General features: G+C 43.8%; 1 protein-coding gene across 1 annotated transcript in view; it reads left to right on the top strand.

Moving 5' to 3' along the window:
- Positions 1-331: 331 nt before the first annotated feature.
- The window catches only part of nhsa (Nance-Horan syndrome a (congenital cataracts and dental anomalies)), an 83,241-nt gene continuing 64,816 nt past the window's right edge, over positions 332-18,756 (top strand). The window contains exon 1 of the mRNA XM_084309085.1: positions 332-662. Coding sequence (XP_084165211.1) covers positions 383-662 — 280 coding nt within the window. The 5' untranslated portion in view covers positions 332-382. The remainder of the gene's footprint in view (positions 663-18,756) is intronic.

The raw sequence follows: 18,756 nt of genomic DNA, 5'->3' as shown, positions 1-18,756 counted from the left end.
CACACAGTCTCTATCATGTCCAGGCATCACGTTCTCTGTAGCAGTACACGGCAGCCGTAGCTACTGGGAGGCTGTAAATCGGTGGAGTCCGGATCCAGTACAAACTGCGCTGCGCGCCGGGTTTTGGCATTGTCTTTTTTAAAACCACCTCTACTTTGGAGTAAAAAACATACCACCGCCAGGCAGCTGAGGACCAGAGGAACAACGAGGACCCGGAGAGTGCTCTCACTGCGTGTGCCTACCGGTGTTGGAGAATGAAAGGATGGGGCATCAACAGCTGAATTTCGAAAAATTGGATTAAGGGGGGGGGCGGGCGAGAACTGTTTTTCCTCATTCTTGGGACAGTTTCTTTTAGTGGATTTATCACCGGGTCCATGTCAACATGCCATTTGCCAAACGCATCGTGGAACCCCAGTTACTTTGCAGGCATTCTATCCCAAATGAAGAGGGCTTGCTTTTCGAGGATCTTTGCTCCATCAACAATGTGGCTCTTTCTCGGACCTTGCGGCAGCTCTCGGACCTGGCCAGGCACGCCTGCTCTATCTTCCAGGAGCTGGAGGACGACCTTATGTCAACCAACCATCGGGTTCGAGGACTTCAGAACAAGATAGTTAGAATCCAGCAGAGCACCTCCGTGTTGGACCCTAAGCAGGAGGCAGTGCGTGAGTACTAGTCCACACCACTTATTCATTTGTGGGGAACTGTGTACACACGCGCACAGTCAGTCGGTCCGCTGGGGACCAAGCAAGTAGCCGGGAAGTCTAGGAGTCACGCTTTGCCATTTCCATCTTCGGAGTTATAGATTATGTTCAGCTTTTTTTTTGACTGGATACGAGTTCTTTATCGTACTTGTTTAAATGGAATATATTGATGGTTTGAAGTCCACCGCACAAAGACGATCGTCATGTGCTCGTGTTTTCGTCCCGTCCCATTTCAGTACATCTATGGAGGGGCGTGTAGCCTAGTTGTTGCGGTGTGAGGCAGACCGCTCATAAATGGTAGAATTCTGAGATAGTCATAACCGCCTCCCCATTCTTTCCTCAACATAGCGGTTTACTTTGCCACACTAGGTCATAAATGCTCTTTATTTGCAATGAGCTATAACCCGCTGGGACAAGGTAACTTTGCCAAAAGGTACATGGCCCTGGCGGGAAATAATAACTACCTGTGTTCCTCCCATCCCTTCTTGTCTCAAGCACGTCTGACTCTACATAGCACTTTCAAAGTAGTTTTTTAAAGCTCTTCTACTTGTCGATGAGGAGACACGGTCACCACAGTAATAGCATAATTATGTATTAGAGCTGCCGCAATGAAGGTAACGGATCTATAGGCATGAGTGCTTTTTTCTAAAATCTTTCAAACTTTTTTTTTGTCTTGAGGACCTCCATCTGAGAACTGAGAAGTTTGGATAGTTGTTGCCAGATATGATTATTTTAGCAGGCCTACATAATTGTATAAGTGCCCATTAGGTGGGTAACAGTGGAGAGAGTGAAAGCTTTGGTTTGTCCTCACTGACTACATTCTCTCATTCAGGGAACTGCTAAAGCACTGGCACTGCTAGTACAATCAAACTATTCCTCATTTTGCTGGGGACCCCTACAATCCACTGAAGGGCCCATAGAGGTCCCCGGACCCCACTTTGGGGTAAAGATTTGTTCAATAAAATTGATTGAAAGATTAAGAGGCTGCTCCGCCATCCTGGGTGATTGATCTCATTTCAACACATTGGTTTAAGCTGATAGGTCCCTCAACCTTTGTGTCTGGTAAAGTGAGTTAAGAGAATAGTCAATACTGTTTTTGGTGGTTTAATGGAGATATTACATTCCTTTGCTGCAAGGGAGTTTGAATTCATTACGCTGATAGCACAGCATGTGGTTCGGACTCAGTCCATGGTGGCCCCTTGGAGTCACTGCGGGTGATGTTTGATTTGTGTGTGTGTCCTTACAGAACTCTTACATGTGTGGGTGCATTCACACGTGCATGTGTGTGTGTCCTCTTAGAACTTCTTCTATGTGTGTGTGCGACTGTGCGTGTGTGTGTGTGTGTCTGTTCACCACTATCCAGGACGCATCAAGGAACCACTTGTGAAACGTGTGCACCTCAGCGCCCTCAGATGTTGTGTCCACCAGTCAAAACGATCCGCGCTTGGACGCAACTCAGAGGAAGTACCCATTCTCTGATTAGGTGCTGCATGTTCCTACATGTTCCTGAAGCCTTTTCTTTCCTGTGGCCTGTGAGAATGGGTCCGGGTTGTTCTAGCCTGGGGGTATTTATCAGCTTCACTCATAAAGACCCAGACTCAAATACAGACGAGACTCTGCTTAAACAGCTGCTCTCCGCGAAAAGGTCAATCGGGGTTGTGTTCCCATAACTCACACAGACTTTATCAACTTTGACAACTGAGTTGTCTGTCTACCCGTGGACTTGGGTGATATATAATTAATATATAATTTGAGTTATCTACTTCGATTTTAGACTACACCCGTTAAAGTATGATTTAAGCCGACACTTCTAAGTGGCCATCTGATTGTGTATCGGAAAGAAAAACACATTATCTTTTCACCTGCAGAAGATCCAGAGGTTCAGACAACTTCTAACCTCACTGCTCTTTTTACACAAAATAGTCTGGGAAAGCCACATTGATGTTCATGATGCAGTGGATACATTTCTGATCGGAACACGTCTTGATAATGTTTTATGACTCGTGTCACTCACCCTACAGGAGAGGAGGTGACACCAGTGGTGTGGTTGAAGACAGATGTATGCACTCACCTTTTACCTGGCTATTTAGAATATGGCCAGCCATCAGCCCTCATTACCATTGAAATACACAGTAGGTGGGGTTACCATATACTCGCCCCTCTTCGACAGCACCAACTCCAGCTGTGTACATGCATTAGTCATACCCCCATCTTTGAGTAAATATCATTGAATCGCATCCTTAGAGATCACAATAGATCAAACGGATGAAAACCCATCTCAACAGAGCTCACTGCAGCTCTGCTGCTTGCTAGGTTACCAGATAACTCCTTCAGGCTGGAAAAGGCTAATTACTGTTAATGGTCCTTTTCATATTAATACGACCCCCCCCACACCTCCACCACCCCCCTTAAACAACAGAGCCCTCCCTAATCTGAATGACAATTAGTGCAAATGGCAGTGGTTCAAGGCTGGGAGCATGGTGGGTGTGGGTGGTGGGTTTTTACGATGTCACGTGGCTGTGACGGATGACCGCCGCTGAAGGACACACAACTGCGGCTCTGCCATATTGGATTATGCAGAATAATTTATCGACCCATTGGTAAGGTATCGCAGGCTCCGCCCATTGTCTGTAAACCACCCCCTTTTTTCTCTATCCATATAAGCGGTTAGTCTGTTTTGGTTCATGTCACTAACCAACCACCACTACCACACACTTTGGCGTGTAATGCAGTAAATAACGAGCCTATTCCCAGCGGGGTAATATTTGTACGGAGGTGTTGTTGTTTTCCTATGTGGGGCACGCTGCTGACGCAACTGGGTCAAATGTGGTTTGCTGGAAGTGCAGCCACTTACTCACTTTCTCCCCCACACTCACTTTCTCTCTGTCCCAGAAATAGTTGCCCGATTTGGACAAAGAAGTAGCCTAAACACACTGTCTCTCTTGTGAAGAACAGTAACTGTCCCTGAGATATGCTGACATTCAACAGGTCTGTCTAGAGAAACTAAGTGATTTGGTATAGGCTACCTACTATGTATATTATTTTTACAATAGGTGTATTGATTAAGGACCATTATTCAGACTGGGAGCTCCCATTGAGAACAATGTTGTCTTTTTGAAGAAAGTCATTATAGACAATACATAAATGAATGAATACTGCACAATAAAAACAAATTTAACATGGTGGTCTTTGGGTTTCTCTTAGACCATCTTTGACCCTAAGCTACAGACAGACACTTTGTCTCTCTCTCCCTCTCTCTCTCTTCCTCTGACTGCTCTCTCTCTATATATATATCTTTCTTTCTCTCTCTCTCTCTCTCTCTCTCTCTCTCTCTCTCTCTCTCTCTCTCTCTCTCTCTCTCTCTCTCTCTCTCTCATTCTCACATGCACACGCAGACACACACACACACACACACACACACACACACGCAGACACACACACACACACACACACACACACACACACACACACACACACACACACACACACACACACACACACACACACACACACATGCACACACACACATGCACACACCCACATACACCAGGAAGGCGTCTGGCCTGAATCTCTGTCTCCTATGTTGTTTGGACAGCCATCTTGTGACACCCCATCAATGTCTCTGTGTGTGTGACTCCCATCAGACGTCCTCAGTTTTCAGCACAGGCCAGGCCCTTGATAAAGCTTTTTCCCAGGTATCAAGACGTCCTCAGCACAGGCCAGGCCCTTGATAGTGCTTATTCCCAGGTATCAAGACATTTTCAGCACAGGCTAAGCCCTTGATAGTGCTTATTCCCAGGTATCAAGACGTTTTCAGCACAGGCCAGGCCCTTGATAGTGCTTATTCCCAGGTTAGGATGCTCTGACTGGTGGGTTTTGAGTTACACCAGCCGCCAGTGTAGAGGAAGCTATAATACTTGTGGCAGACAGTGGCCTTTCCTGGTTTTCTTGTCCAAGAAGAACGCATGGCTGGCTGGCTGACCACATTCCTTCTCGCACAGACCACGGCAGATACTGACGCGGAACACTGGGCTGAATTGATAGATAACTACCGTACTTCATTCATCCCCACGGGGCAACTGAGTCACAACAGCAGCTCCAACAGTACAAGAATGAATACAGGATAGAAGTAAAAAAAAAAAAAAAAAAAAATAATACAAAACACAGCATTGGAATTTGAAAAAAGATTAGATAAGTACACAGGATAAATAAAAAGGGAACAGTTAAAGACCCACACCGTTGTGCATGGTGGTTGACAGAGGACGGGTTGTGTGCTATATGTATGTAAGTTATATACAGAATATTGCATATTATCTACATGGTATACAACAGTTTTATATACAGAGTGTAAAGTTAAGTAAATCAGAGAGTATGTGCAACTATAAATACCATATTATATATATATATATATATATATATATATATATATATATATATATATATATATATATATATATATATATATATATATATATATATATATATATATTGAACCAGTACACAGGGGCAGGACTGTCTGCATGTGATGAAGTGACATTATTTTATTGTATTACTAAATGCATTTGAAGTTTATAGCTCCAACATACTTCATAAGGTCATATATCATATTGTGAAGTAGATTCCCCCCCCCTTCTGGATATACACCTGGTAATTTTGTATTCATATGTAATGCTTGTTGAAATATGATGTCATATGAGGTCAGAGTGTTCATCGAACCACCGTGTTGGTTGCAGGTACATAGTCATACATTCAGCATAGTTTACCATCACTCACACCAGTTGTAATTCACTTCTCATCACTCTGTTGTTGATATGAAAGCAAAGTGTATGTTGTGTTTTTACCACGAAGGTGCTTGAAACAAGAGATTCTGTTGTCAAAGAGTCATAGCTGTTAGCAGCCTATATTGAATAGCAGCGTAGCAAAGGTCTGACGTCATAAAACCTGTTTACAAATGCAACAGTGCCTGTGGATGATTTTTCAGCTCCGCTTCACTTATTTGTGCCCCTGGCGTTTTTAGAGAACTCAAAGTAATCATGTCTGTACCCAAATGTCATCGCTCATCAGAACTGGAGAATCAGATTATCTCCAGTCAGGCATCACTTATTTAATTCAGTCCTGACACTGGTTAGTTACTGTTACACAGCCTTAACATCATAACAAATGAGCGGAATTTAGTGTTTTGCCTTAATGATATGATTGTGGTGACTCACTTATCACGTACAATTGGTGCAGACATTCGCTGGACTTGAGGAGCGGAGTGAGTGCTCCTTTAAGCCCAGTGAATGTCTGCACCAATTGTGCGTGATAAGTGAGTCACCACATGACATTTGATATAATGCCTAATGAATTGATTGCAACTAATTAAATGAGTGAATACTTTCCAGCAGGCCAGGTAAATTTTATAGTTTCATTTTGAATGCTTGCATTATAAGAAATCGGCCTACTTGGCCAGACATACAGTGGCTTCTTTGACCCAGTGCATTGTGGAAGATGTTTAGCGTGCATTCTGAAATGGGAATCTGTCCATCAAACGCTTGAGGATTAATGTCATAGTAATAAGGTAATTTGATGACATGCATGTTAGTCTATTTACACGCTTGTCCGCCCCTCCCCACCTCCTACTCTACTGTTACGTAACACTTTGGAATAGTCCAGGGCTGCTATACTTTCCCACTGCTCTGCATAGTAACTCTAGGTAATAGAACCCTTTGATAGTAACAGCTGAGAGGCTCTAACCTTTCGCATGGTCCGCTCCGCTTTTGTATGGTCCACTCCGCTGTGCCGCATTTCTGTTACAGCTCTGGAGCAGCAAGCCCAGGAGTGAGATTGTGTGCCGTGGTGTGCGTTTAAGTTCTTCAGTTACCTTCCTCGCTGTCTCTGTGAGTTTTCATTCTCTGCCCTCCCCCCGTTGTAGCAAATGGAGGCAGAGACCCAGGGCTGGCTGTACCGTTTCAGTAGAGTGATTTGCTTGCAGTTCTGTGAGCCTCAGTGGCCTGGAATGAAAGTTCCCGGCGTTCATCTATGCCACTTGGAGCTCCCAGTGAGGTGGGGTTAGCCCACATAACTACATTACCAAGCTGGCAGCCTTTCTGTCATTTTCATTGACCCAATCCAGCCATTACTGTGTTTCTGATTTACTAAGTGATGTTGTCACAAAGGAATCGATAAGCAGTCAATCCCACCATCAATGTCAGTCGCTCTCATAGTTTATGATAGACCGGCGTAGAAGGAAAGCACACATGAGCATTTTGCGTCCGTCAATTTGGGATGTACGCAAGATCCGATAGTAGGGTGTTTTTTTCTCGCATGTTCACATGGTAGGCGTGTTTAATGGTGGTGGTTTATCGAATACGAAGGAGGGGAAGAGAAAAGGCGAGAGATATGAGTTTTAAGTTGTGTCAAGAGCCGGTGCAGCGGTTAAGACCACCACCTCTGTGATCAAAACGCAACCCTACCGGCCTTTCCTGACGTCGTTTCACCCTCCGCCTTCCACTTAACTCATTCAATGCCATAGCCACGCCCTATCTCTGCTCTCTAGCGCCAGCTTTCCATTCCCTATTTTCACGACCTTTCATGGTCTTTGCGGATCTATTGTAAATTCTATATTATAGGTATGGAGAAAATAGTCCGGCTCATTTGACAGACACTATTTGTAATCCAATATGTAAAAAAAAATTGTTTCAGAGTGATCCGGGTTAATTCCTGGAAGCTGAGTTATCATGGAGCGCTATGTGCATTTTGCTAAAGTTGTTCGTGTTGCTCTCCTGGACACGATATTATTTCCAAATCAAAGGTATATAATAGGTATTATGTTTCATCATAAAGGCATCAAAAGGGGGGGGGGGTCGTTTTGTGATGCTCTGATCGTCAGCAACAGCATACGTTTTGAATACTACATACGTTGATTGTTGCGATCGATGTGAAATCATTGTAGGATTGATGTCATATAGTCCTTACCTTTGCTAGGAGTTATTCCAAAATGAATATTCCAATTGTCTGATCGCGATTTCCAGTATTGATATCCATCGGGTCCCTGACATGAAATGGCACAAAATATGCAAATTCTCCGCCCGGACCATATAAAATGTAACACACAGTGTGCAATAAGGTTTCAAAGGGTAGGCGATACTGCCACTTAGCAGGATTTGGCCGGCATTGCACTCTCTGGGTCTCAGAATGAGTTCCAATGATAACACCAAGGTCCGTGATAGTGTATAGAATATTAAAATTTAAAAAATTATCTAAAAATGTAATATAACGTGTTTGGCGCTCAACGGTTGGCGAGCAAACACGTAATAATACGTGGTTGGCACAGAATGAGTTAACTGGGAAGTGAAATTCCCACTTTTAACTACATGAAAAAGAGAGCTGAATTACCAACGCCTCATATATGCAGAGATGCAGCGTATTTCAGATCACACCAAGGGTTTATGGTCTGGATAAAGAGGCTCTACTTTTTCTCTTCCCTCTTTCATTATCTGAACTGTGGGCATATTTCTGCAGGTCCAGACAACCTGCCATTGATATAGTGCCTCTGCTAATTATAGAGCACATTTCAAAGGCTTCCTTGCTCATTCCTCCTCCAGACCCCCCCCCCCCCCCTCACAGACAGACTCTGAGAAGGCCTAGACAGCTTGGATGCTGTGGCTTGGTGTTTTCGTTCAAATCTCTCAGAGATGATGTCAACCCATCTATACTCTCAACCCCCCCCCCCCCCCCCCCCCCCCCCCCCCCCCCACACACACACTTGTAGTCCCTGCTCATATTTATTACACTGACTTTCTGACTTTCATTTTAAGGGGGGGGTGGGCTTGGCTCTGTGGGACTGACTCCATTAACCGTGTGTGTGTGCTTCTCGTCACCTCTGCCCTGGGTGGATTGCTAGGCCTGCCCATTGAAGTGGTTCTGGCTGGACCGTTCTGTCAAGTCAAGCATTCCAGAGAGCCGACGACCAGGAAACCTCATGCTTGCTTGCACTTGTGGGACCTCATACCACACACAGACACGCTCCCCTAAAATTGGCCGGGCTTGACTTCCATGATTAAGGGAGAGAGAGAGAGAGAGAGAGAGAGAGAGAGAGAGAGAGAGAGAGGGAGAGAGAGAGAGAGAGAGAGGGGGGGAGAGAGAGAGAGAGAGAGGGGAGAGAGAGAGAGAGAGAGAAAGAGAGAGAGAGAGAGAGAGAGAGAGAGAGAGAGAGAGAGAGAGAAAGAGAGAGAGAGAGAGAGAGAGAGAGAGAGAGAGAGAGAGAGAGAGAGAGAGGTGAAGTGAAGTTAGTGTGTGGAGTGGGGCTGATTGGCATGCTTGTTTATGAATGTGGGTGTTTTGTTGAAAAGTGAAGTTTATGTCTTTTCCTAACTTTGCTTGAGGGAACCGTGACGTGGTTGGTTACACACTGGGGCGGGTCCTGTGGCAGGTCCCTCCATGACAGCGAGTGCCTCCCTCAGCACTCAGCAGGTCCGGCTACTCATGTCTCGCTCATCAGCTGCCGCTGTCTGGGTGTATATTTTTAGACAAACAGGCGAACATTTTTGTGTTGCGTGAAGTAGATTATGGTATGCAGCGTTTTCCCCTCTGTGGAAAAATAAGCTGCCGTTGCGAGTGGAATGTGCTCGGATGAAAATTCCACACTTTTATGTTGCGCTGTTTGTTTTTTAGCCAAAGATTGATACTGGGGGAGACTGAACACCTGTTTGTTGTTCCTGAGTGGAGACTGTTGTTTTCTTTTATCCAGCTAAAGTGCTGAAGTGGAGCTATAGGCTACCTCCTTGTAAGATAACACAGACACACACACACCACAACACACACACACGCGCTCACTCACACACACACACACTCACACACACACACACACACACACACACACACACACACACACACACACACACACACACACACACACACACACACACACACACAAATATAGGGTTATCCCTAGTGTGATGGGCGGGCCTTGTTAAATAACATCCCCCACTAGTCAGTACTATAGAGTTCAGAGTGGGGCACAAGAGGCACCAAGAGACAATAAGCATTTCTTAAAGGAGAGGTGGGGGGGAGTCTTTTACCCCTGACCTCCACAGCCTGGTGACCTCCCCACCCCCCCCCTCATACTCCCTCCTTACCAGCCCCCATCCACCCACCCGCTTATCACTCAGCCTCTAAAGACTTGCCCAGCTAATTAGAGTGGATTTGACGTTTGACATTACACTGAATAGCCACAGGTCAACGGACCTGCAAATGACAAAATCCGGTAGGACCGGGCATGATACGGTCCACAGATTAATTTAGATGACTTCCAGCCGGTTTGACGAGCTTGTCCAAAGAAGAGCTAAGCCATGTACAAACATGTGACTAGTTTGTTTTTGTCCCGCGACTGTCATGAATGGCAAGTAAAAAATACAAAAAAGAAGGTATATTGCATGACCATAATGAGCTGTGGCAACAAGTATCCTCTTCAAAGGGTCCTTCTTTTCCCCCAGCACTTAACGTACGAGCTTTATGTATTTGACCATAATCTCACTCAGTCACATCATGTCGTAACTTTTTTGTACATCACTGGTGTTACTTGATACTACACCCTTTCTGTACTCTTCATGAATAGTGCAGTTGAACTAAAAGCCGATTTCATGCTAGCACTCCCAATATGATTTGCCCGCAGAGAGAAAGAGGTGACCTCATCCGTACTTATTCAGTAATCATCAAAGACATTCTCTTTTCCACTAGTTTGGCTCAAGGTACTCTGGGCTCATCCAAATACAGCTGTTGCAGCTAATATTCTAAGACTCCGGGATCATGTTCAAAGTACTAATTTAATTTCGGACCTGGACGTTAAACCACCTTTTGATTCCAGTAGGGCATTGTTGTCGAGAATAACCCACCCAAGTAAAACCGTTTCCATGGCAACCTGGGTACATTTTGACAGACCGGAGGACCATAAAAGTAATGTCAGACTCAGCCAGCCTTTGCACCTCGTCTCCCAACAGTATGTCAGCCCACCTGCCCGGGTTCCTGTCTTATAACTCAGGCTGTCTTTAAATGATATGATCTCTCCGCCTGCATCTCTTTGTGTCTCCTCCGTAGTTCCCTCCTCCCAGGCCACCCGCCATCACAAAGAAAGACTTAAACCATTATGCAATGGAATTACCCTCAGACACAGAAATGTTAAGCGCTCCTCTGGGGATCTTGGCAGGCTCTCACAAATAGCAGTTGGGGAAGGTAGGATAAAAAAGCACAAAAAATACTTATGAATTCTCCTCCTCTGTCACCACTTGAGAGCTCTGGCCCGCTATCTGCGGGGAGTGATTAGGAGGAGCGGCTCGACAAAAGAGCTCAGACGTTGATGGTTATTCACAGCTCTAATTAAATAAAAGTATAACTCCCCAGTGGTATCGGAAATTCACTTATTTTTTCAATAGCAAGGTTATTTTTATCACTTCTTAAAAGCAGGAAAGTACATAGATAATCCTAACACTTTTCTTTTGGAAAAGGAAATCCTAAATAGCGGAAAGCGAGACGAGGTCAGGGTTAGTAGAAATTGTGGACGGCGGGGGAAAGTGAGCGCCAGGAATGACTTTGTATTTGCACAGGAAAGAGACATATGTGAAAAGGTAGTCTTTGCCATGCAGGTGTTTAGACTGGGATTTGACTGGTATGTGAACTCCCTTAACCTCGCCTCCACAGAAGTGCTGGCGAATAAGTCTGGCTGACGCTTGTAAAGTTGAAAGAAGCTTTTCATAAATCATCCCACCGTCACACAAACGCCTCAGACAGAAATCACCTGAGGTCACGGCGAGAGTGTATTTAAAAGTTGCCTCTATCTTTTTAGTCAACTTCAGTCTAATTCAATTCAGTTTGTCCACGTTTCATTCTGCACAGGACCGAACAGACCGAGGGTGGAGGATGAAGAGGATAGCTTATATAGAGTGATATCCATATCCAGCACTATTGTTTCAATTCTGTTAATTGCACGATTGCATTTCCCACGCCAGTGTCAGCAGTATTACATATGGGACACCTTTATGATGCCTTTGCATTTAGATTATATTAGATTCAAATGTATTGTCATTATTTGCATGGCACAAGTACAGTACTAAGCAGTTTGTGTTGACGTGCGATCTAATGCAATCATAGTAATTTGACTGCTTCTGGCAAGTTAAGAGCATCTTCCTGCTCGGGTTGCCACGGTGATGTGAAATTTCCCATGATTAATAAACCCATGACAACACTGGTATTACCTTTGACACCGGACAATTTACAAAAGGATGCAAAATATCTGTAGAGCGCTTACTTTGATCTTTAATTTTATGCAGCTACATTGATCCACTCTGTCTGTCTGTCTACGTCTGTTTTTAATACATTTTCAATGAGGCGTATCTATTTGTTGGACAGAAAGAGTTGACGTTGGGTTCTAATTTTTAAATAAACCAACAGACAGTAATACCTTCTGTCAATCTTCTATCGTTCATTGACAGATCAATGTAGCTGCAGCCTGTTGCTGGTCTGGAGGCTTGGGCGGTAGGGATGGGTACCTTTCACATTTGAACCCAACGGTACCTTTTTTCGGTACTTTAGTCTCATCTTTTTTAATTTACCTACCTCAGTCGTGAAAAAATTTATCCAAACTTCAAATAACTACAATTTCGACCGTTTTCGGCTTGCCATTGCTCTGACTGCTTTGTTGTTGAATCAAGTCAAATCCTAGGTAAGCATATATTGTGCGTGTGAACGTTGACATGAAAAGAAAAAAGCAAAAAAAAACAATGGCCAGTTAGCCCGCACCAGCCTAGTACTAGTAACGTTAGCTCCCGGAACGATGGCCAGTTAGCCCGCACCAGCCTAGTACTAGTAACGTTAGCTCCCGGAACGATGGCCAGTTAGCCAGCACCAGCCTAGTACTAGTAACGTTAGCTCCCGGAACGATGGCCAGTTAGCCCGCACCAGCCTAGTACTAGTAACGTTAGCTCCCAGAACGATGGCCAGTTAGCCCGCACCAGCCTAGTACTAGTAACGTTAGCTCCCAGAACGATGGCCAGTTAGCCCGCACCAGCCTAGTACTAGTAACGTTAGCTCCCAGAACGATGGCCAGTTAGCCCGCACCAGCCTAGTACTACTAACGTTAGCTCCCGGAACGATGGCCAGTTAGCCCGCACCAGCCTACTACTACTAACGTTAGCTCCCGGAACGATGGCCAGTTAGCCCGCACCAGCCTACTACTACTAACGTTAGCTCCCGGAACGATGGCCAGTTAGCCCGCACCAGCCTAGTACTAGTAACGTTAGCTCCCAGAACGATGGCCAGTTAGCCCGCACCAGCCTACTACTACTAACGTTAGCTCCCGGAACGATGGCCAGTTAGCCCGCACCAGCCTACTACTACTAACGTTAGCTCCCAGAATGATAGCCAGTTAGCCTGCACCAGCCATGTACCAATGCTAGCTCACAGAATGATGGCCACGTAACCCTCTGCTGGCGCGTGCTGTGCACTACAATCAACTCTGTGTCGGTGTAATAGCAGTCTGTGACGTCACGGTATTGAGAATCATACCTGCGGGATTTCGAAATATCCTGGTATACCGTAATACCGTCATACCGCCCAAGCCTACTGGACTGGTCCTCTGAGCTCCTCTCCAGTCAAGCTTTCACTGTGTATCGGGGGCAAGCTTTCATATCCGAAATATTGCCAAATCCTCCACCATTGTTGTGTAACCTGTCATACCGTCTCTAGAGCCTTCTTTCTCTCCTTCACATGAAGTTAAAATATACTTGAAAAGTGAAAGTGAAACTTAAGCTACTCTGTATAAACACAGACACTTTCAGTTTATAATATGAATGGTCTGACTAAAGTATTGATAACACAGTATTTTACAAGTTAGAGTTTTTTTATTTGATGAACATTGGCAGTGATGTGCGGAAATGACCGAAATGGCTTTTATTTCTCTAAAACTCTTTTTTTAAGCATACACCACCTGTGGATGCCTGACCACCGGATAACACCGGTATCACCGACTACTGCGGCAAGCCTACTTCCTGCCTCTCCGTCCTCTATTCGGTCCACCCCCATATGTTTTTACTAGGGGTGGGTGGAAAATCGATACGTAGTAGTATCGCGATACTTTGCGTGGCGATACTGTATCGATACAGGGACGCCAAGTATCGATATTTAATTATTCATAAATTAAAAAAAAATTGTATAAGGAAGTTGCATTGTTCATTTCAATACCTGTAATAGTACAGTAGTCCACACACACACACACACACACACACACACACACACACACACACACACACACACACACACACACACACACACACACACACGTGCATTCAGTTAAGTTGGAATATAACTGTAATACAAACAGTTCAGTTTGTTAGGCACATGCAACACAGATTACAGTGTTTACATCTGTCTGCTTGAGAAAATACCATGTTCTGCAATAGAAATGATTGAAGTGAGATGAACAGACTGAACTTTATTTTATTAGATAAAACATGTTGACAAAGTTTTACTTTGCAGTTGAAAAAAGGTAATAAATCGCAATATATCGCAATATTAATATCGCAATACTCAGCATATCGCAATATATTTAGTATCGCAATACTATCGTATCGTGATAGTATCGTATCGTGAGTAGGGATGGGTACCGAATTCGGTACTTTTGAGGTACCGAACCGAAACACGTCGGTACTACCGAGTATCGAATCAAGTGAGAAAACGAAAAATGTCAACGTTCACACGCACAATATATACTTATACTTACCTAGGATTTGACTTGATTCAACAACAAAGCAGTCGGAGCAATGACAAGCCGAAAACTGTCGAAATTGTAGTTATTTGAAGTTTGGATTTTTTTTTACGACTGAGGTAGGTAAATTAAATTTCTTGAGACTAAAGTACCGAAAAAAGGTACCGTTGGGTACCGGTATCGATTCACAGGTACCGGTACCGGTATCGGTTCAAATGTGAAAGGTACCCATCCCTAATCGTGAGGCCTCTGGTGATTCCCACCCCTAGTTTTTACAGCTCTTTAATGTTCTCGTCCCCAGTGTGAGTGATTTACAGCTTGATGACACCGAACAACGATCAGCAACTTTCTCACTGCCGCTGGGATGGACAGCCCTGCAGACACCACTTTAGTGAGAAATGACAGAGAGTCTCTGTCTGTCATTTGTACGTATCTTTATCTATGCTGTCAGTGGTGAAGGATTCTTCTACTGAAGTCATACTGGCCAGCAGCGAAGTAGTAAGAGTAGGAAAGGGATATGTACAGATAGTATATCTACTAGGGTTGTAACGGTACACAAAAACCACGGTACGGTACGTACCTCGGTTTTGAAGTCAAGGTTCGGTACAGTGGGGGAAATTTTGGCTTTCCATGTTCCCCTCAGGGGTGATGTAGTGTGCAGTAACTAATTGTACTTGCAGGGCTGTCAACGAATATTCTATATTGAAATTAATAATCGACTTGTATTTTTAATTTTTTAATAATAATAATAATAATATTATATTGTGAAAAAAACAGCCCCCGGTGGGCGGTCGTTAGTGGTTAACATACCGCTGTATTCGTTCGGTACACTACACAGCCGTTCGGTACGGTACGGTACACACTGAAACGGTTCGGTACGGATACGTGTACCTTTACACCCCTATAGTATATAGATATGTAAGGAGGATTATGTGCAGGTATATACAGACAGATGTGGATACATATATATATATATATATGTATCCATTAGGGCTGACCTTCGAAGCTTTTTTTGGCAATCGAAGCTTCGGGGCCAAGCTTCGATTTTAATTTGAAGCTTAAAAAAAAAAAAAACAATAATAATTTTTTTTTTTTTTTTTTTTTTTATCTTATGTTGTGGGACTTGTACATCACTTTGGTAAACTTTGTTGTTTTTAAATGTGCTCTATAAATAAAGTGGATTGGATTAATGAATTAAGTAGCCCCTTTCGTGACTGTGACGCAGCCAACAAGGTTTCACTCGGCTGCGCTGCCTGGGTGCAGTGGGGCTGCTCTCACAGCCAACGACATGACATTACATAATTATGTTGCAACCTTCGTCTATCAAGCAAACAATTATATTATATTTAATTTATAATTTATAATTATATCAGACAATGCACCTACAAAAGCAGATGATTACAATTAAATTAGCCAACTTGGTAACACATTAGTCATAGCAGCATAGGCATAGCCTTATTAATGTTTTGTGTGGCGTCGCCGTCGTGTACAACGATACTTAAGTTTTTTAGGTGATTTGACAAAGTTGTTGTAGAGTTGTGATATGCCATTTTCTTCTGGCATATCTGGCACTCGGCTTTTTGGGCATTGTCTTTGCATATTTTTTTTTTTTTGTATTTAATTTTTTTATTATTTTTTAAACAAACATATAAACAAACATGACAACACATGATAAGATATACAAGCATTAATTGTCAGAGCACATCCAATGAGATCACATTTTAGTTAATTATCTTATATAAGATATACCCCTAATACCTGTTATCTAAAAACCTACACACATATGCTCCAGCTCGAACCCCCCCCTCCCGGACCCCACCTTGGGAAGTACCTCCACTATCCCTCGCACCTAACCAGACACTACCATTATAAGCTAGCTTTTATTCTCTCCACCACTTCTAACCACATTGACATTTTGGTTTCATTGAGACCCAGAATTCTTGCTGTAGATATTTCTTGATAAATCACATCGAGATATGTAAGAAACCAAACTTTCCGGCACATTTTTTCCGGTTGAAACCAGCGTGATGCGATCAGCTTTTTAGCTACTGTGATACCCGATAAAACCAATCTCTTTAGCTGTGGATTTACTGCAAACTCAAAAACATCATTCAATAGTAATACCGAGGGGTGTACAGGTATATTCCAAGATACAAGTTTTGATAGTTGTTGGGTCACATCTTTCCAGAATGCCTTAACTGGTGGGCAGTCCCAATACATGTGCATAAATGTCCCTTCGTCCCCATTTGTACATTGGGAGCATTTGGAGTCTTGTTTAAGCCCCATTCTGCACAGTCTTATAGGAGTCAAGTATGTCCTGTGAACAGGGAGCGAAATTAACTTTTTGACTCACCGGCCAGTGGCGGGTAGATGGGAAGAGTCTACCCGCCAAGCATATTTCTTACCTGCCAAACATTTTTTGATTAAAAAAAAATATATATATATATTTTATATAATTTTTTTTTAAATAAAATATATATTATATAATCATACTTTTTTTTTTTGATCCACTTTTTCTCCCATTTTTCTATATTTTCTCCCATCCCAATTTCGTATCATCCAATTCAACCCTCCCCTGTCACGAACGCTGTTTCTTGCCTCCCACAAGCCGGCTGCAATGTGGACTAAGTCATACATAGCACAAGTCCCCTCCGGTACTTGAGGTAACAGCAGTCGCATCTTTTCACCTGCGCAGCTCGATCTCTCAGTGTCGAGGAGTAACGCGTGGGAGGCTCACGCTGCCCCCGACACTTCCTGATTCTACTGCGCAGGCGCACCAACCGACTTGTAGGAGTCGCTTGTTCACAACGTTCGATCCCCACCCTTCAGTTTTCCCTCCCCGTAATACGGCCAATGTGTATTACTGCGGACGACCAGCTAAACTGAAAACAATGTGGAGAGCTGGATTCGAACACGCGAATCCTAGCGTCTCCACACTGGTGGCGAGTGCCTTGCCCACTACACCACCTAGCCGCCCTTATTATATAATCATACTTGTAGTTGTATTATCTGCGAGACATCGCCACCACGCAATAAGTCAAAATGCTTGCTATCTGCAAACAGCTCCACTGTCTGTGTGTGTATACTTGAGTAGCCTCCAGCTCCAGCAAGGATTCTCCGGCCCTGCAGCTAGACCCTATATTCAGCTAGACCCTACATTCAGGATGCAAGGATTCTCCGGCGATGCAGCTGGACCCATTTATAACGTTACTGTTCTTGTGTCAAATCACATTCAACATGCCCTCAGCTAGAATACACATTCAATCAATGTTATAAGACATTGATATCAAGGAGCTATCTGTAGCTACTGCTAGCCCGGTAGATAACGTTAAGACAATTTAGTTTACTGGGACAGATCGACTAACGTGAGCTAGCTAACGCGAGCTAACGAGGGAACGGAGGTATTATGCACTGCACTCGAGTCGACTATTGCTGGAGCATTTGTTGATATCAGCTGCTATCAGTAGCTAGCCAGCTAGATACCGTTAGACAATGCCTCGTCATGTATTAAACTAAAAGTGAATAGTTGACTGGGTCATTGTTTAAACAGTAACGGAGGTCCGCTCTTCTAGAGCAGACTGCCTGTGTTGACATGAGCACTGCGAGCAGAAGCCCTTAGCCAATAGTATCCCGCTTCAGGGCTGGGCGGATATGACTCGTTGCCACGGTTTTCTTCAAAATAAGTTTTAGTTAGATAATAGATAGATAATCTCCACATGCTTGTTGTAGAGAGGTGGAGTCGAGGCGCCGCTTACTTTCGTTTCATTGGAATGGAGGCGCAAGATTTTGGAGGCAAACAAATAAAAAATCATTTTTTTTAAACATTTTTAACTTTGATTTTTTTTTATGTTCGAAGCTTGTGCCATCGAACGAAGCTTCGAAGTATTTAAGACAGCCCTAGTATCCATATATATATATATATATATACACAGTAAGAATAAATATATATATACGGTATATACAGCATTACAGGGCAGACGCGCTCTGTACTCTTATCTGGCGCCTGCTGTGTGTGTACCCTCCTGTGAGCCCTCAGATGTCACAGTGATTTACACTTTGTGGAGAATAATGGGCCACACCGTGTAACAGGCCGGTGGAGTGCTCAACTGACCCGGACACAGAGTTCTCACCGGTGCTCTGTTTCTCGTCACTTCAACCACACGTCTCCACGCTTCAACAACAGCAACGTACAGAATCTCTCCCGGGGCACCGATTTAAAAGAAACAGTCGAGCACACTCACTAAAAAAAAATTCGGTGCGAAGAAACACCTCCATGATCAGCAACGTCTCTCACTCACTCACTCACTCACTCACTCA

Source organism: Notolepis coatsorum, assembly GCF_963971535.1.
Source record: "Notolepis coatsorum genome assembly, chromosome: 2".
Classification (NCBI taxonomy): Eukaryota; Metazoa; Chordata; class Actinopteri; order Aulopiformes; family Paralepididae; genus Notolepis; species Notolepis coatsorum.
Note: the sequence above shows the minus strand (reverse complement) of the source record. Positions and strands in the feature narration are given on the sequence as shown.